Below are 21,273 nucleotides of genomic sequence, written 5' to 3' on the forward strand. Positions count from 1 at the left end.
TTAATGGGAAATGTCTTTGACTTCCTTGAATCGCTATACAAATAAATTACATTATTACTGTTGTTATTATTTTGGTGTGACTCCCATGTTAGAGATGGAAACAAAGGCTTTAAAGTTTGATATGAATAAAGTTGTTTCAAAGTGAGGAGTTATATGATGTTCTGTGGTGCAGCAGCAGGAATCAAAGCTGGTATATTCATCCTCTTATTGCATTAATGTCATGTGTTGTTTCTCCCGCGTGTTCACCAAAAAAAGCTTCACCCTCCTCCTCCATGAGCTTGACCTCCCATTTCTACTGGCTGCATAAGGCTGGAGCTCGTAGTGGGCCTGTACTTCACATGTGTGCGCAGGAGCCTGAAGGTCGGGCTGCTGGGTGTGTGTGTGTGGGTGTGTGTGAGTGAGTGTGTGTGTGTGAAGGAGAGAGAGGCTACTGAGGCGGCATCAGGCAAGGCATTTTCTCTTTACCCCGACAAACCTTCAGGGGGCTTTTAGCATTTGTTCAGTCTGCAGTCTCTGGAAAACATCTGATTCATTTTTCTAACCAGTCCCAGATGCGCCAGTGTGAGCGTGTGTGTGCATGAAGCGCGCGTCACCCTGAGTCTGCGGGAGAAGATCTGTGACGGAGGGAGGGAGAAGAGGAGAAGAAGAACAGTGTGGATTTTTTTCCCGGTAATATCACTTTTTTTTTTAAGTATGAACGCAGATACGTGCGTCTCATACTGCGATATGACATCGATGGATTCATATTATAGCACAGCCACCGCTGCGCAAGGTAGGGAGCACCAGGCCAACAACCCGTTCAGGACTTTCCCGAGCGCAGAGAGCAAATACAGCCCCACGTTCATCCCGGGTAAAGGGCAGGCGTACGGGGAGAAGTCCCGGAGCCCCTTCCAGTCGGAGTGCCAGTCGCTGGATGGCGCGGAGGAGGGCACCTTCAGCAAGTACCAGCTCTTCATGCAGCGGCCGAGCTGCAAGACTCCGCCCGAAGGCAGCAAGCTGCACCCGGACAGCGCGCACAACGGGACGCTCATTCCCTGCTATGGTGAGTGCGCACGCTCGTATATAGTGTGACTGTGGGAGACAACATGTTGGCCCCGAGTCTGAAGGAAATGCAAGACAAGAGGGGATGTTTGTAGGCGATGATGGAAAGTTACTGTAATGTCAAACACAGCGTGAGAGTCAGGAACAGAAACATAGAGAGAGAGAGGGAGAGAGAGAGAGAGGGGCCAGCAGCATTCTGCAGCCTCTCTTTCACTCAACAGATCGGTGCGTGTTTCTACTATTAATTCATAATTTAACGATGTGGAGTAGTTACTTGTCACTAGTGTGATTATATGTGCAATGTGAGCAAACAGGAGAAAATACTTCATATATGTGAATGCAGGCTATATCCTACTTTATTGTGCATGGGAGTATGTTTGAGATAAAATGACAAAAACTACAAATAATACAGAATTAAATAATTAACCCTGCATAGATTTGATTTAACATTTTTATTTTTCAATTTCAGTTTTGCAGGGCTATACAGTTTAAGAACTGAGTCCAGTTCATGAATTTTCTTTCTGCAGAGTCGTTGCTCTGACTGAGATTTGATGAAGATATTATAGGACGTGGGTTTAATTTATTTTGTGTTTATTGACCTAATGACGTTAACAAGTCCCAGTTTTCACCAACCACATCTTTGCATTTATAATTTCCTCCCGCAGCATCTCTGTCACAAATCTCACATGATCCACAACTGCAGCATTTTATTTTTACTGTTTTTTTCTGCATAAATACCCTCTGACAAATACATATCAGGAATTTGAAAAATATAAATAATATTCAAATATTTTCTAGGCCTACATGTCACCGAGGCTCGTCTGCAAACACACACACACACACACACGCACAAACGGAAAACCTCACTCTGGTAAAAAAACAAAACAATTAACACTACTTCCTTTATTTTGATTTATTTTATTTGTTGTAAATTATTTCCAACACAATTAGGGCTTCATCTTTCATAACAAACAGAAGAACTGAAGGACAACTGCCGCAGCATATAGGCCACGATCTCACCATGTGGGGACCAGAAGAAAATGTCCATTCAAATCTAGATTTAAACATTTGTTATCACATTCTGACAAATACCATCAATCAGAAAATTAAACTGTGCGTCTTCAAGGAGTCTCACGACAATTCGTTGCTCTGTTAATGTCGTTTAACATAAACAGACATTTTACTGTCCTATTTATGAGACATTAAAATAAACGTAAGAATAAAATAATAAAACGCTTCTTGCGAGCAAAATGACCCAAACACTGAGTGTGATAACAGGTCAAAACAGCACGATCCCTTAAATATTATAATTGACTTAAATATAATATACTGCCTATATATTATGATTGGTTACTTGGTTACAACATGAAAATATATTTTGTTTAGCGATCAGACCCGTTGGCGCCTGTATATTTCCAGTCCAGATGTTTATCATGCCGTTACAGAGGAAAACATCTGTTATGATCATGGCTGAAATTTAAGCGTCGTGATCGAAAATTATGCAGCAGCAACCTTCGACATGTTTTAGTCTGTGATGTGCGCATTGGAAATAAACACACAAAAAAAATTAAAGATACTAAATGCATAATCGTGAGTAAGTAACTCTAAGGTGTCATAAATAAAACTGAACTCCTCATAGTCCTGCTCAGTGGGACCAATTACAACAGCTAACTATTTTTTGTGTGCAGTAGTCACAACCACACTTTGCCAAAACACATCCATAAAGTGCAAACGAATGTGTTTTCCTGAGAAACAACCAGAGTCACTTTTTATTTTCACACACTTTTTTCAGCACTGTATGCCTCCAACAGTCTGCAGCACCCCCTGCACTGAAGTGAACTGATCTGGCAAGTGCATTGACAGAACCGTTTAAACACCATCATTAAATGCGACATGCCTCCCTTGAGGAGAGCTCTGCAATGTTATTATTGAAAATGTTGCAGCCAGATGAAGGCATCATGGCTCTGGGGAGGATACTTTGGGGTCTCGCCAAAGCCTCAGGCGTCAACAGGCTTGTGCTGTTATGTGTGGTCCTCAATGGGAGATATATTGCTCAACGCTGATGGTTTATCTCTGCACCATGATGACAAAAGTCCTCTCAAGTCCATGGGGAGTTTTCTGTGTGGCAACGTCAGCTATATAAACCTATGTACAATTGTATAGCTTTTTATGTCTGTCGGTTTCATTCAGAGGTTGTCACATGACAAAAAATTACAAAAGATGCGTCGCTGGCTCTCATCTCTTCGTAGATATACGCAAACATTTTAATGTTAATATTTGCAATTAATAGCACATGAAGATAAGAGCAGCGACGGTAAAGATGTTGATTTACTGCGCAGATTGTTGAGATGAATGTGAAATATTCATACTTGTAATCCAGGACACTTCCAAACATTTTGGCTAATTATTTCTAATCACCTCATTCATAAATTAGAGTCAACTAAGATGATCAAAATCTAATAGCTTGAACATGATTCTAAAATTCATACTCAAATATTCTATTTCCCTCTCAGGATGCTGTTGTCTAAGGTCTAGGTTGTGCATAACCATATAAACTAAAATGGAAAATCCTCTCTGAAAGAGTAACTCAACATATTCCTGCACGGTAGTTCCTCCGCGTGGCAGGCCTGCTCATTTAAGTGCACGCTCATCGGTGAGACTGTCCCACAGCGAGGACAGGGAGGGATGGAGCCATCTACCTGCTCACACAAGCCATGAATGAAATAAAACCCCTGGAGCCGATTGAGCGCTGAGGAATGCAGGTCAGCACTGCGGGAGAGGTCTGCATTAATCTAAGGCAGATGTGCATTACTGGCTCCTATATAGTTATTATTCATACTCCCCAAACATCGGATCTGCAAAGCTACACAGAGTCCCTGAGATGACAAAGTGGGACTGGTTTACATAACCCTGTCTCAACAATACCTTGTGCAAACAAGCAAAGAGTCAGAAATGGACGCGGAGATTGGGTAATGATTTGAGAGGCTTTGGGGTTTCTGGGAAGGCCGCACACGTGTGGGAATGACTGTTTACATGCATGTACTTTACTGAACTCTGTGACTTTGAGATGCACTGTGTACACTGCTGCATCTACTATCTTTGCAATCATCACATTTTCTTTATGAAGGGAGTTTAGATCAGAAAAACGCTGGTGTTTATGGGCCTGTGGTCGATCCTGAGGTTGAGTTCTGCGTTTGCTGATACACAAAGGAAGCATTTGTGGTAACACTGGTACTTTCTAAAGGTTGTTTGTGCCTCACCATCTTTGTCCTTTTTAGAAAATAACCATTTAAAGCAAATTATGCAGTTATAAAATACAGCTTGTCAGTGTTTATACTCCCGAGCAGACCCCTCCTCCCTTCTAGTGGGATATCGAAGCATCCTGTGATATGTAAAACATTTTTTCTCAGAGTATGAAAACCAAAACAAGAACCCCCCAAAAAGTCCTGGCACCGTTTAAAAAGCATCCTGTCAAAATACAGTGCTCTAAGTACACGTTAAAACGCTCGGGGAAGTGATGTCACCGGATATGCATGTGCTGATGAGTAACACATTGGGCCCATGTTAACAATAAGCAAATGCTAAAGTGACACCTTGTGATCGTGCCGGCAGAATAAATTAGAATGCATAATAAGTGAATGGTGGAGAGCATGAATTCCTGACTTGTTAAGAAACGTAATAGCTGAAATAAATGTGTGAGTCAGGAGGTGAGGCAGCAGCACTTCTCCTGCCATGAAAGGAGAAAAAAAAGTTTCATCTAATGAGAACTTTTCATTCCCTACATAATGATCTTCTCTCATGCTGTTGTGCAGAGCACGACAGGTATTGGCCTTTTACCTTCAGCCACCCCGCTCGGGGAAGGTGCCTCTGCAAAGCCAATACCTGTATCATATGAATCAGGAAGACCTTTTATCAGCTCTAATCAGCGGACTACAGGCCTTGTAAATGCATTTCTTTTTTCATGCATCTTTACTTTATTAAAGTCCACTATATATCAGAAAATATCTGTTCTTTCTACTCCACTACATTTTTACAATGCTTTGTGTTGAACGTTCACATAACTTTTCATGTTTTTCAATTGAATCAATGATGAGAGTGGAACTGGTCCATTCATTCAATCAGAGCAGGCAGGTAACACACAGTATACTCATTAGACACTGCCTCCTACAGCAACGGCATCACTGGATTCAGCCATAATGATGCAGTAGATAATTGCATTAGAGAATGGGCTACACTCAGCAAGTACTTTTACTCTTAAGTATATCTAAAAGCAAGCCCTTACTTCTCTTATTCAAGACACATTAATGTGGCTTTTTATATTTTTATTTGTGCTTTTACTTCAGTAAAAGGTTCTTGCACCAATGGTTGAATTTAAACCTTTGTAAGAGAAAATCTGGAAAATGCAAACGTGACCACACATTATGGTATTGTCATAAAAATAGATTAAAGCTTATTGATTGAAATGTAAACACAAGAAAGTCAAAATACTGGACATTACATTACCAGTATTATATGTTATGACCACTTTGGGTCCATGATTAACAATACTAATTTTTATCTTCTTCAGTTCTGCTTTGATATATATTTTCTAAAATAAAAGCCAGGAGGGGAAAGTAATCATCATTGAGTGACACTGCTGCACCACAAACTTTCTTTATGGAGCTCAATGATTAGAAAGAGCCAAAGCTACTACATGAAAATGTGATTAGAGTTTGATTGACAGTATAAATGTGATGGTGGAATGTATTTCAGACCTTCAGAAGACAGGGAGAGGTTACAGACGATCATTTATAATCACATTTGATTCTAATTCCTTCCTTTAAGGATTCTTTTATTACTTAATGTTTCTCTTCCAACCCAAACTTCCAACCCCAAATACAATCAAAACACTGAAAAGGTTAGAATAATAACTTTACTTTGTCTTGACCTTGAGTGGTCAATGCATTGACTGTGTAGTGATACTCTGCATTTTGCCGAACAGGCACTTTTAAAAATAATATTATATCATGAGGTTTTTTTAACGTTAAGGAGAAAACCTGTGTAGTTCCTTCACTTATACACTAGAAAAATTAACACAAAAAAACTATTTCTGTGGTGTTTGATATGAGACAGAGACAGCCACAGCCCAAGGTATTATGACAGTAGTGAGGTCATGATCGTGTCAATTTATCAGGAGCTGAAGCTGAGCAGAAAGTTTTTTCGCTTTCCCAGGGAATCTGCATTCCTGCGTGAGCCGCTGACATAGATCTCTCCTCTGGAACATCTGGGAGCCTCCCTTCCACCAAGGAAACAACAGTCAACATCAGGCGGAAAAAAAAAAAAATCCAGCCGTGAAGCAGCAGTGAATGCAAGATGAATAGTCACCTGTTGAGGACCAAAGCTGAGGGAATATCTGACTGTATTTGGTCCATATAGAGGTGTGATGAGTAGAGAAGCATATCGTGGCAGACTGCTATCAGCTCTGGGACAACGTTTTAGAGCACTCTGTTTAAAAGCATTCCCTTCCCTATTTAGTGTTTGGTCATTAACCCTTCCCCAGGTTACTAATTTATAGTGTTTCTTTTATTTGGCTTCACTTGACCCTCCCCGTCCCATTCCATAAAAACTGAGAGGGTGCCCTGTTGCTTTACAACTAGTTAAATTACACTTTGATGTTTTCTCTCCGTTTTCAGCGGTGATTAAATTGCTGACCCTAGTAAACATCTGACCTCAGCTAACTGAAGAGGTCTGCAGAATGTCACATAGACATTCTGGCAAATTGCGGGATCAGCTGGCGATACGCGGAGCAATCGCATGTACGTTGGTGAATCCTGACACATTCGAAAAACACATTCTGCTGAAAGCCTAAAGAACCTAGAGCCAACGCAGTGGAATCTTGGCACTAGAAAGAAAGCGTTGTGCGATGGCAGCGTTCTGCAGAACAGCGTGCAGAAGAGACAGCTAAGCATGCGGGAATACTTGAAGATGTTTGTCGTAAACGATTGCGTGGTTGGCAGAGAGAAGAGAGATGAGTTTGGAGTAGGAGACAGAGAAAAGATATCTATTGAAGTGGAACTGTTGCAATCAATGCAGATTCCAGTGTAAGCTTTTTCCAGGCTTTATGCTAAGCTAGGCTAAGCTAGGCTAACTGGCTGCTCCAGTAGGTTGATAATAACTGTACAGACAATAAAGTTTTAAATTCTTGTTAAGAAAGCAAATAGGTATATTTTCTTCCTCCTTGGAGATAGAACTGCTAGTCTGGAGCCAAAGTAAATGTTGGCGATAGAGTCCTGAAAATGTCAAATAGTTCCATCTTTCCATCCCCTCATCTGTGCACCCAGCTGGGCTCTCTAACAGGATATGTGCCTTGCTCAGGGGCATGATTGCATATTCTCTCACTGATGCAAATGCCAAACAGAAAACCTGGAGTTGACCTGTCTTACTTCTTAACGCTGCATCCACGCTCCTGCCCAGGGCTAGAATAATAAAATATTGCACAGTTCTTGAGCGTAAGAGGCCAGTGCAGGGGTTGGTGATGTCAGAACATCTGCCTGTGCGCCGAGACTATAAGAGGGTCTGACAGGTGGGCCACAGCAATATGAGGTCATGAACTCCAGCTGGGCAAGCTGTGTTGTTCCATTAGCGTCTTGAACGGGGCAAGATGGAACCAGAGAGCAGGGGAGGGCTGCTGCAGTTTTCTGAGGGGATGACGATTGACAGCTCATTGTGGGACACTCTAGCCAAAGGCGTACTAATCCATGAAAACAAACATGCATGCTGGAGACAGCCACCGCCTAGCTTCATCACCCCCAAACTATTCAGTCATCTAACTAACCACTAAAACACTTGGCTCAGAGAGTCACCAGTGCCACACGGTGTCAGCTCTCTTTCAGGCAAGGCACTGGGCTTCAGAGAGTGACAGTATTCATTACTGACATCACTCGTGACAAGTATAGAAAGTGACAAAGTAAAACGCACGCACATTAGTACAAAACTATTAAGTTAATCATGCTCAACTTGATCTACCTCAGAGAGAAATGCTGGACTGAAGTAACGCTGGTGTTGCACAAGACTCACAAATCTGTTTATGTGGAAGAGACCATTATGCGCTGGTTTCAAACCAATACAGTTGGGACAGGGCGCGCTCCCCGTGCCCACTCGCAGGAAAGGCAAACAGAGAGTCTGACAGAGCGCGCTGTTCTCACTGGCCCACAACCAGAGCCCTTCAGCTTATTTATTCACACGGTTGTTTGTTTATTGAAGGAGAAGGGACAGCTTTCTTCATCTCCTGAAAGGAAACAAAAAAGCTGGCGTTTCGCTGACAGGAACAGAGCAAGGTCTGTCACAAAATGGACGCTCGCAAAATTGAAGGTGACAAACACAATGTTGTTTACATGTGAGGGGCAAGGCTGTGGGGGGAAGTGTGGTCGCCCCCCGCACACAAGGCCCACCATACACGGCGTCGAGACGGAGCAGGTTTCGGGTGGCTCGGATTTCATGTGGCGTGATTGAGAGATGAGAGGGAGAGGCCTGCGACGGTTGTGTCAGGGGTCACGCCAATGTGTAGTGACATAGCTTTCAAACAGAAAAATACATTTCTTCTTTGTGACTGTGAGACCCGCTGCATGCAGACAAGGCCTGTGAGCCTCAGAGTAAAACATCGCAGAGGTGATGTAAGCCTTAAGTAAATGTCATTTCATGTGGATGTGGTAACGTGATGATGAGCAGACACACACTCCCTGACATTAATGTGAGGCAGCAGGGTTTTAATTCAGCCACATGTAAAGAAAGTTTTGCTGTGCTGAATATCCCCATTATACATTAGTAACTACAGGACTATATGTCTTTATTTGTTCAGCTCTAAAACAGTTAGAAAGTTGGTTAAAATAGATTGTTTGAAAGTAATAATATAGAGTAAGAATATGATTATATAATTATATTCTTATTTAAGAATATAAATATTAATAAACAACTGTGATGGTTCTTTTGGTTTTTTCATTCTAAATGTTTAAATTATACTCATGACAGTTAACTTAAAAATCTATGGGCCCTCGAATGTAAAGGTTTGAGTCCTCCTGCAATGGTTGTGGGTTCTATTCCGACTCAGCTCCTTGCCGTCTTTCCTCACTCTCCCTATTCTACACATTGCAATTGCGTCAATGCCTGAAAAACACATTTTAAAACAATAGAATCTACAATATATTGTATGAATTTTTTGAGCAGTTTCATCAATTTAAATCTAATAATTAAAGGTGTTCTCCACTCATTTACTGTTATAATTCTGTAAAGTCGGGAGACTCACAAAATACTAATCTTTAAAAAGTTGTCAAATTTAAAGTACGAGCTGAGGTCTGGTCTTGGCCAACAACCTGGATCCTACATGTCCCATAATACAACTAGACATCAGCTTTCATTGGACCCACTTCTTTCAAACCCCACCTCATTAGTTTTTACTGTCTTTGAAAAAATCAAAGACTGGTCCCTCATGAGATACAGAAAGTATCTAAACATATAAAATGTATAAATGGATCCTCATGTGTAAAACTGGTGGTTTGCACCATTAAAAAAACACAATATCATTGATTGTAATCTTCAACATTTCTTTGTGGCTCTTTGTTAAATTCAATATATATGCAGGTAAAGACAACAGCGGCCTGACAGATTCCGAATTGCCCCAGAGCGTCGACCCTCCTGGGATGGAAGGCAGCTACCTGAACCTGAAGGAGCCTGGCGTGAAGGGACCGAGTGAGCGGCCGGGCTCGGACCTCTCCAGCCCTCTGGACAAAAGTGAGGCCGAGAGTAACAAAGGCAAGAAGAGGCGCAATCGCACCACCTTCACCAGCTACCAGCTGGAGGAGCTGGAGAAAGTCTTCCAGAAGACACATTACCCAGATGTCTACGCCCGTGAGCAGCTGGCACTGAGGACAGACCTGACAGAGGCTCGTGTGCAGGTGAGGACATCAGGTGTAACACCTGCAAAAACCTTTCTTTGCATTGACATGGACCAACAGGTCCTTCAAATTCATTCAAAATCAGTGTTAAACAATGTTTTATGATGTGAACACAGTTTGGTTGGTTTAGGGACAAAATTGTCTAGCTAAGTTTAGTGAGAGGGTGTGGGGGATTTAAAGTTAGACTTGGGGTTGTTTAAGGTAACGAGAAATAGTGATCTGGGTCAAGGTTAGAGGAGCTTTGGTGTCTTGTTTAAATAATACTTACATGGATATAGTTTGGAAATAATAGAAATCTTGTTAAAAGAGTCATTATAGGTATGAAACAGGAAACAAACATATATTTTTCACCTCAACCTCCTCCGTACACAGGTGGACTAAAATATATTTTTTCTCACGTCAAAATGACCACAGCCATTAGAGGGCTTTGTCACTTGAACACGAACGTATGTTGTTTTGAGGCACTTCCTGAAATGACTGATGCTTTCATTCCTTCTTGGGATCCTTGAGATTGAGTTGCCTTGTGTGAGGGCGGTCGTCCATGTTTGCATGCTAATAACCACTCAGGGAACTGAGAAAGAGGGCTGGGAGAGTTAAGACTGGCATGTTGACAAAGATTGTTGGGAACAGCAGACAGCAAGGCCTATTGTTCTGAATCTCTCTTTCTGCCTGCCAGTTTTAGATCAGAGTGGGATGGGTGGGACTGAGGGAATACTCTGCACTTAGCTCTTACATGCTGCAGGCTCTGCAAGAAGGTCAGAGGCCAAGGGTTTCTCCCGAGCACTACCGTGTTCAAACTACTTCACCGCACAACTCTGGAGGCAGGGAGGGAAAACACATGGGAAAAAAGCAAAGAAAAGTCATCAAAGCCATTTGGCAAGGATATAAAAAACACTTTGAGATGCCACTTTCAATTTCCATACATAGTCCAAGACACAGTCAGGGACAGAGAACCTGGCCGGGTCCTTGTGGTGGTACAGTAAAATAAGTACATTGATGTTGCGTTCACACAGACCCATCTATTCCCCAGATGAATATAATTAACTTCCTCATCTGACAGGCACACAACAGACTCTGTTGAGTCACTGTGAGGTTCGACCCGTACTTCTAAAATCAGGCCCGAAATATGCGTGCAATCAAGACTAAACCCCACAATTTCAACTGAAGGTCCATCAAGACAAAGTCCAGGGATATCCAATTGTTGAATACCAAGGGGCACTCGAAGCTTGGCAAGCGACCGGAGAATCCTTTTCATCTCAGAGAGAACAGCCATTCAAATCCAGAGTACAGATGTTTTCTGCCAAAATGCCAGTGTCAAGGTCCTACAGTTTCATCCTCAGTTTGATGATGAATGTCTTCATAAACTAGGCTGCAGTTTTCCATAATCAAATCGGCAACTTTTGCTGCCACCAGTTTATTTAGTACAATTTGCTCTCAACCTCAGCCTTGAACTTCACCACACTGCCTACTTTTTTATGGAGGAGGAGGAGGCTGCGTGTGAGTGACTGCTGAAGCAGTCTATCAATTGCCGTGGTCGTGGATGACAGAGATGAGGTGCGACGGCTGAACTTCAAAGCTGCATTTGGAGCCGTGCACTTTGCCCTCCCTCTCTCCCTCTTCCTCTCTCCCTGCCTGCTGGCTCCAAAGCATAAATAAAGCTCTTTAATGGCTCTGTAAGCTGCGTTTTGCTGTCAACGTCTTTAGCAATTACTGTATCACCGCCAAGCACATTGAGCTCCAAAGGCACTGAGCCACCTTCATTGCAGATGTCTGCGAAATAAAATAAACAAGGCTAAATAAGCGTTTGCACTTGGTAGATACCATGCCCTTCTATATCATACAATAAATATATAAAATTTGTCATTGTGTATTTTGAGAAATAATAAAAATAATTGTGACGCTGCTCATGACACCTCAAGCCTTCCTCTTTGACAAACATAGAAACGTTATAGGTTGGGGAATAAGAGACACGGAGCAGCAAAGGACACATCTGACTTCATAATGTTCCCTGAATGATCTTCTTGCCAAACTATTTGGCCTCAGTCTCATTCCTCCTGCCATTCAAAGGAAAAGCAACACAGAGCAAACGGTCTGTGAAACATGACACACTCAGAACGTTAGAAATCATCAGTTAGTGACTAACTTAATTTTGTGAATAACATAGTATGTAAATGTGTGTTCTCTGTGTGTGTGTGTGTGTGTGTGTGTGTGTGTGTGTGTGTGTCTGCTCTTGTCTACACGCCTCCGAAAGGTCAGAGGGGTTAGCTGCGGAAAGCCAAGGGCTTAGGCGTCAGGAAATTAAACATGAAATGAAAACAAGCTCCAGTTTGAACATTCTCCCATCTCACTTTCCAATATCCCCACTTCCCCTCGCTGACTTAAAAGGAAGGAGGGAGGAGAGCGACACGGAGAGGGGTCGACGGCGGGGGATGGGGGTGCTGGAGTGGAGAGAAGAGGCTGAGCTTCGACCGAGGGGAGGGAGAGAACGACAAAGAGATTAAGATGAGGGGAGGAGAGAAGGGGAGTTATCTCGATCCATCACAATTAAGATGACGCTCCGTAACTGATAAAACTTCATATGTTAAACTGATAGTGGAGCTTTGAAATACATAAACAGTATTAATCTTACAGACTTTAACCTCAGTCACAGGCTGAGCCATTAATATATAACAATTCCATTAAAGTCACAATTTATATACAGTATATGCAATCTGTGAAAAATATATAACTAGCAGTGTATCATAAAATGTATAGGTAATGATCTGTAAAAAAGTATTACATCAGCCATAAAAATAAAATAAAATATCTACTTGTACCTGTATTGCCTAACTGAGGTAACTGGTGTTGCCCTTGTAAAACCTCCATATATACCAATAACATTTATTTACTTGTATTATAACTTCCTTAAAATATTTTGAATTTGGCTTATGCTGGAGACCATGTTTGTTTTGATTAAAAGGAAGAGGTGCCTCTTAAAAGTAGATTTTATGTGCAGAGGACTGAAATGTTTTCATCCAGGTGGTTAGTAATTTTACCACTGCCAACAAGATTATGTTTTCATTGCCGTTTGTTTGTCTGCACGTTAGCAGCATTACACAAAAACTACTGGATGGATTACCACAAAACTTGGTGGAAGGATGTGGTATGGTTCCGGGAAGAACCCATTAAATTTTGGTTTTGGATCAGGGGGTGGATGCAGGAATGTTTTATTTCCTTTTTTAAATTATACAGAAAATAATACAAAGATCTTGATGAAAAATCTGACAAATTAAGGAGGCTAGTATCTATTTACAACCCATAGCTAAAGTAAGAACTTAGTGCTAAATCTGTTCAATAAGGACTGTCAGAGGAAAGTACAAAGTACGCCTCTGTTCGTATAGCATTTGGTAGCTTCCACCATCGGGGAACCACAAACGAGAAGGGTCTGGACTGTGAACACCAGAAGATGTTCCTTGCACAAACGCAGTGGTCTGTACAAAGCATTAGTATATTTCAAGAGTTCAAGATGACAGTTGCAAGAAGTTTCTCTGGGTTAGGGTTAGGGTTCCATCATTTGTAAGAGTTTCACTGTGTAAGAAGAGAGGCCTACCGGGGGGGCATTGCCGTAGTTGAGATGAGAGATGACCACGGTGTGTAACAAGACCTGGGTTAAATAACGAGTCAGGTACGGCCTGATCTTTCCTATGTGTAGTGGCACAATAAGGCGACAGAGCCAGAATAGCCTGAAAAGATAGTTGGTCAAGATGTTGACAACATTGACACCCAGGTTTCTCGCAACATTGGTTGAGGCGAGAAGTAAAGAGGCCATTTTGATGTTGAGATACAACATATATCAACCTCAACTCAATCAAACTGTCGTGTCTAGATACTTAACCTATACCTGTCCATATGCTTTACACGGGTATACAAAGGTCAAACCTTGAGGATTAAGTTTGGAAAACCTGTGATGTTTTGGGTTAACAAAACCAAAGAGCCACTAAAGTAAAGACATGACAAATTTTAAAACAATAATAGACCACAAATCCTGAGGGGAATATAACACAGACTGCGCCTCCTATCCTTCCCCCTCAGAACATAAGATATAATTCAAAGGGCAACGACCCCTCACCTTGACGTTGGGGTTCAGTCACAACCCAAGATATCAGCTTACCTCTTCGCAAGGATGAGCTGTCCTCTAATCTCGCCAGCTGACCTGAGGAATGTCGGAGTCAGATGACATATCTTTACGTCACCTTCTTGCAAAAACACAGGCAGCAGCTATATGAAGGCAACCATAGGACGCCATATATGGTCTTCTCTTTGAAAATGAACCAGAGAGTTTAGCTTTATAGTAGATTTTGCAGGGCAAAAAACAAGCATGAGGTTATAAGATCATATGCATGTGGAGATCAAATCTTTGAGTGGCAGCTCGTGTTTGTCACTAAACTCTCGTACTCATAGAAATGGTCAGAGAGAAATGTGAGGAGGGGGGATTTGAAGAGGTTGACTGAGGCAAAATTGCATGTCAGCGACTGTGAAAACCACAAGCTGATTAGGCTGGGAATCAACCCACAATCCAAGTTCAAACCCCTGTGTCGAGGCGGGATCGCTCTCTCTTCTCTCTTTGAAGAAGTTTCCCCCTTCCCTCTTGGGAGGATAAGATTCAGACAACTAACAAATAGATACAGATAAACATGTGGAGACTCCCAGAATCCCACTCTGCTCGGCTATTCTCCTGCATGGAGATATGAGAAAATGATCTTAGAATAAAAAAATTAAAAAAAGACGGATCAACAGACATTACAATGGATTGTGTTAGGAAACCCACAGTTCCATGGCTGGGAAAGAAAAGAAAGGAGGAGAGAAAATAAAAGACAAGAGGAATAAATGAGGTGGCAATTGGGTTAACTTGATATGGTTAGGTTTAGGAAGGTAGTTGCTTCTGATGTACTTTATCTTATTTGGAGAAATCTTCACATCTAATAGCCGGCAATTAATAAAGTTGGCTGAAGACAAAAGACAAAAAACGGCCCTTCAGGACTTTAGCACAACCAATAAATTATTTCAGACCGAATGAAATGATTGGTCGGCATATTTGTCCGTCACTAACCAACCTGTCAGCATGAGCGCACCCGGCCCCACCCACGAACATATTTTCAAACGCACCCATAAATAGTATCTGTTAGTATTGTGTCAGGGATTGTTCTCTGCCACTGTAAGTGCTATGGATGTGAATGTGTATGGCTGAGATTGTAATAGTACCAAAGTACCATATAATACCAAAATCAGACCGACTGAGGGCACCGACAGAAAATGGTTGAGTCCACCCTGTCTTCACCCTGCACACGATGACATAAGCCTTATTCAGACTTCCAGCCCAAATCTGTGTAGTGGCATCCAGACTGTATCTAAGTTGATTTTAAAGAGTATTGATGGCAGGGAGAGAAAAAAAACAACATGAAATGAGATTTGTACAAATCAGATACAAGCCACATTTGGAGGTGGCCTCACCGTCTCAGTCCGGATACTCCGACAGCTCAAACAGCATTTCAATTAGAATATCAAATACGGCCATTACATTGTTAGTGACATGTTGTTACTACAGCAGCCCATGGAGATCCAATCTGAACACTTAAAAATAACAGGATATCCCTCATATCATGTGTATTATCAGTGGCTCGCACACTTTGAGGTTGGTGGTTAGAACCATTGTGAATTTCAATTCAATCATTCAAAATAACAAATAAGTGTTAAGTGCTGATATCTCTCAAAGGTTTTATACAGATAAAACCAATTAAAAGATTTTTCTATAAATTATCAGATGACAAATATTCATTAATGTCACAAGTTGACAATTTAAATATCTTAAGTCCAAACCTCAAAGGGATTTAAACTATTTTGATAAAAGAGTAAGTAAATCAAATATTCACATTCCGGGAACAGAGAAAAATGTGTTCAACAATTTACATATTTTTCTAATTACTGACTGACAAATGGTTTCAACCTCAATTTACTGTACATACAACCGGTGTGAGAAGTCATGTTTGTGCTATTACACAGTTTAGAAGTCAGGCCAGGAAATGTTTAACCAATTATTAAAAGATGTGAAAGTGAAGGGAAAAAAGAAATGGCTCATGTTAAAGGATAATTACAATGATTATGTTCTACAAGGTGTAAACGTCTAGTCGATCTGTGGCTGTTTTATTAACACAAACAATGAATCATATGCTCATGTTACCTTTTTCTTTTTTAAATCGAGTAAATATTTATAGATTTTTATTAACTTCTTATCACCTCCTGGATGGACAGACATACAACTGATGTGTATAAGGAGTATAACAATAGTAGAGTATCTTGTAATACTGAATGACAAAGCATTGACAGTTAATACAGATATTAAAATGTGGATTCCTCTAAAACTAAACTTTGTTGTCTCTCTCTATGTTATAATCCTCCTCCACCCTTCAGTCCTGCTTTCCTCCGGTGCCGGCACAGTCCGGGAGAGTTGCCTAAGTAGCCTGCACTTTGTCTGTCAGCGGGTTCTACCTTTTCTACACAGTGCCATGTCTCTCAATCTCAAATGACCCAGAAAAATCCAAACTCATAGGCTACATTTAAAATACTGAATAACCCCAAAGATCGAGGGATAGAAAAATATATTATTATAGAATATAACTATTCTTAAGTTGAACTTGAGTTTCATGGATGATAGAGGGATTCCCTGCTGTATCCCACTGTGCTGATATGTGGGGGAGAGCACACCTTTCTCCGCGTGATTTATGAACGGCTACAGGCCCAGATGTGGATCTGTCGGCGCTGGCAGCCTGAAGGGAGGCAGACGGCCGCGTTTCAAAGGGAGGAGCTGAAACGCACAGCACCAGGGGAGACTCACCACTTTCACATCAATAGCCCGCGTGGACGGCACTTTAAAGACACGTCAAGTCTTAAAACTTGGGCCTGGACTTTCATGTGCTGCAGAATTTATTTGCTCCACTATCTTCATTTTATGTGGTTCAGTCTCTTACTGTGTCTTGCTGAATAGAGAGGAAGGGCCCCGGTTAGTGAAAAGGCACCAGGGGGTTTCTACTGTCTGTGACTTGAAAGCTAAAAGAGATATTTATTCAAGTTAAGATGGTGTTTGGGTTTTGTTTAGTAGTGGCTGGTGTGTATTTTGAGGTATTTCCCTCATGGACTGTTTTCTTTGCAGGTGTGGTTTCAGAATCGCAGAGCCAAGTGGAGGAAGAGGGAGCGTTTTGGCCAGATGCAACAGGTCCGCACACACTTCTCCACCGCTTACGAGCTGCCTCTACTGACTCGGCCTGAGAACTATGCACAGGTAAAAAAAAAAATCTTTACACACCCAAAACCAAACTGCGCTGATTCACATGGATTTTTAGTATGTGCTGACATGAGACAAGACAGACTGCAGAATAAATACAGTACATTTTTGAGGCTGCTGTCCATGGACACAATTATCCCACAATGCAATGCACAAAGGCGATGGAGGAGCTGCTCACAGATGGAAAAAATTATAATAAACTGTGGATGGTGAGGAAAATACTCCCCCAAAATCTACGAAAACCAAAAAAAAACCATATTAACTGAGGAAAAAACATTTTGATGTGTCAAGTTCACTTGGCAGAAGATTCCCTAAGTCACAGTTTAAATCACATCCAACATCACACGTTGTGTATCCTGTTACTCAACTGTTTTGTGATCACATAAAAACAGAATACTACAAAACTTAATGTGTTGCAAATATTACGTAGAATTAGAATTGCTTTAATTTATAAAGTTCGTTAAGTAGTTTTCAGACAAGAACTTTGTATGAACAATGCAGCAGGAGCTTCTCCAGGTCAGACGCGTTCACAGCAACAGGAAAATCCCCATTGAGTTCAGGCGTCACCTCTTTTTTATCCTGAGATATTCGTATTCTTTTGTTTCAGTTTTGTGTCGGTCACGTTAGAAACGTCATCAATACGTACACTTGCTTGCAGTGAATTCTCTGGACATTGTCCTGCTGAAATATACACAGCAACTGACATATGTGTTCTCACATATAGCCCTTCTGGAATCTCTTAGGATAATATCTGTAGTTCAGTGGATGTCTGAAAGCAACTCTATTCTCATTCTGACGCTCTCGTCCTCCAGATCCAGAACCCTTCATGGATCGGGAGCAGCAGTGGAGCGTCTCCAGTGCCCGGCTGTGTCGTGCCTTGTGACTCTGTCCCATCCTGCATGCCCCCTCACCCTCACGGCCCCGGAGGCGTCTCCGACTTCCTTGGCGTGTCCAGTCCTGGAAGCAGCCACATGGGACAGACGCATATGGGCAGTCTGTTTGGGGGTCCCGGGATGGGCGGGGGAATCAATGGCTATGATCTCAATGTCGATCCAGACCGCAAGTCCTCCAGCATAGCTGCGCTGCGTATGAAGGCCAAGGAACACAGTGCAGCCATCTCCTGGGCCACATGATGTCCCAGCCCAGCTCCACCCTGCCCCCACTGGGCCCCTTTCTCCGGAGCAGCCGCCGGCCAGCGCTGCGAGGGAGGAGGGACTTTTCCTGAGAGCACTAATGATAACACAGGTCAAATGAACAGGGAGAGACTGTGGAGATAACAGAGGCCATTACAGCGGCCACAGCAACCGAGATAACAACTGTGACAATCAGCAGATGCTGAAAGTGAGAGAAGTACAGAGATGTGACTGAGACGAAGATGGTAGTTGGATTGTTTTCACTCTTGATTCCTTGATCTCTCAGGTCTCATTGATATATGGGGTTTATTCCCTTATAAACTGGGTACGATTCACATAGGTTTAGGTAAAATAAGCAACATAAGATACATGGTTTACAAAATACCTTGATGCAGGAACTCAAACCAGCCGTATCATACAGTATTCTTATTTACAGATTTAGCTTGATTCATACTATTTACATAATTTAGCTTTTTTTTTTATTCCATCCATCCTGTTCCAATCACATCATTTGCGTTGTTCGTGCGACTGCCTCTCGAAACTCATCTCACATTATGTAGAAATCATGATTTACATTTTCAAAGCTATTTAAGAAAACAAGGTTACTCAATGAGATTTATTTTCTGTCACTTTCCAGTGCAAACTGTCCATTACAGCAAAAACAATATTTGGTTATAAAATGTTAATTTGGTCTTTGCCTGCTGTGGGTGGTTTATGTCCCTGCAAACTAAGACAGGGCCTGAATGAAATAAGTGAACAGAGTCTAATTGAGAAAGAGCAGACGTGGCCTGTGCCAGGTTAGTCTGGGAGGAGGGCAGGCCCTGGATTGGCAGCAATTTCAAACCAACGTGTCATTTCCTCCCCCAGGGCTGCCTCCACAGGTTCCCCCTGCGAGGCTCAGGCCTCAGGTTACAGGAAGCAGTGTATGACCACTGGCAGAGGCGCAGCAACGCACAGCAGCAGCCGTCAACACTAACTAAGCACGCCAACTTACATCAGCAGCCCATGGCAATAGATACACATAATTAGCATCAGACTGAGCTGTCCTGCCCTGTGAACACCACAGTGCATCGCAGTGTACGCGGTGAAGACAAGCTGCACACGAGCTGTAATAATCAATTCACCGTTAGACGTGCGCTCAGCAGAGACGAATCCTGGACTCGCCGCTCGCTCACGGAATCCGTCCCATGCCAGAGACTGCAGGCCAAATCAGTGGCCCTCATCGTTCCAGAGGAGCGTTCTGTAATGTTTAGGTAATGTGGAGACATTAGAGCTGGACTGCAGGAATGTGGTGAGTGTGTCCAGTGATTGCAGGGGTGTCTGTGTGTGTTACCCTGCTGGAATAAGTTTGTCACCAGAGCTGGGCTGCAGGCTGAGGCCAGAGACAGGCTTCATCAGCTCTTTTGGCTGATCCCTCGATGACGCCCGCAGGGCCACATATCCGTTTTCTTTTCCCCTGTGTGGATGATGGCAGGAAGGTCTGGCTCTGCTGCTCATAGCTGGTTGATCATTGTAACATATGAGTGACCGTTACAGCCCTCCTATCAGAGAGTAGGACTGCAACCAAGTATTTTCCGTATCGATTAATCTACATTATACAACATTCTTCATTATTTTCTCTATGAAAATGAGGCACGAGTCCATTCAGTTTAGGTAACGCAGTTTGAATTGTGAGAGGTGAAAGTCAAAACCATCCTTCAAAAGTTCAGGATAAAAAAGACTGTTGTGAAAATAATTGTAAAATTAATGTGTATGACTTCTCGCTGGTCCTCCCTCAAAGCTCCACTCCTCTGCAGCTCCGTCCGTGTTGATACTACTGAAATGAATTGAAATCCATGGTTATGATGTCGTATTGTGTGAACGTGAACAGTATAAATGATATTGTTCTTTTTGCTTGTACATTTGTTTTGCTTATTTGTCGAATAAAGAACCTCCAGAGATAAGCCAAAGAAGTATTACAGTAATATTGCCAAGTCGTGTAAAATTATGTTCTGCGTGTTACTGAAGAGTTGACCTGGATTTCTTCCGAGGTTGAAATTCCTTCTAATTTTCTTATTGCTTCACGTGGCTTTTTGTATATTAATCAAGTATTTCTACTTCTGATTGTGTCTTTATATAATGTGCTGTTGCAATAAGTTATTGCACTTAAAGTTTTTTTTTTTTTTTTTTTACTTGGGAATGGGACCGCAGTGTTTTCGATTTTTGAACTGTCTCCCAAGTCCGTCCACATTTAGAAACCAAGAACAGCATCACTGAGATCTGTTTGAGGTGTCGACCATTTGTTTGTACAGATAAGTAACTTGCTGTTTCTGTTGATGATGGTTTTGAAGTGACTTTGAAATAAATGAATCTTTAATGGTTAAATGAGTTAAGATATTTTCTTCTTTAAAAAGGTCCTCAATGAAATTCTAACTCTAACTGATGGGGTGGAACAGCATCGCAGTTGATAAAGATCTAGTCATTAGTTTTCTGTTCCTGATTCCTCATTTAGCAATTTTTTAATCAATCAACAACCGTTAGTCCCTACATAATACTCGATAGGTACTCTGCAAGGTAGGACTTTGCAAAAACTACAACAGATTTCCATGAAATGATGTAGGGGCGTAGTGCATGACCCAAAGAAAAACACATTAAATGTTGATGTGGGTCTGAATCAGGGGACGGTTCCATGATTTTTATTTCATTTTCGACTAGCGAGATTTTTCAACCTTTGTGGATTTCTCAGAGAATATAATTTTTACAATTAAATAAAGCATTATCATTCTAAGGCCACTGGAATCAATATTCTAAAAAACATGTTCAAAGAAAGTATATTCAGATAAGATAAACTATAAATTACTATTCTTAAAAA

The 21,273-nt window shown here is 41.8% G+C and overlaps 1 protein-coding gene across 1 annotated transcript; it reads left to right on the forward strand.

Moving 5' to 3' along the window:
* The first annotated feature begins 313 nt into the window (after positions 1–313).
* alx4b (ALX homeobox 4b) lies at positions 314–20,786 on the forward strand. The gene is made up of 4 exons (XM_020078090.2): positions 314–1,042; positions 9,658–9,971; positions 17,158–17,286; positions 18,102–20,786. The coding sequence occupies exons 1-4, from the start codon at positions 694–696 to the stop codon at positions 18,420–18,422; spliced, it is 1,113 nt and encodes a 370-aa protein (XP_019933649.2). The 5' UTR covers positions 314–693; the 3' UTR covers positions 18,423–20,786.
* The last annotated feature ends 487 nt before the right edge of the window (positions 20,787–21,273 follow it).

The sequence above is a fragment of the Paralichthys olivaceus genome, chromosome 7, assembly GCF_024713975.1.
Source record: "Paralichthys olivaceus isolate ysfri-2021 chromosome 7, ASM2471397v2, whole genome shotgun sequence".
Lineage (NCBI taxonomy): Eukaryota > Metazoa > Chordata > Actinopteri > Pleuronectiformes > Paralichthyidae > Paralichthys > Paralichthys olivaceus.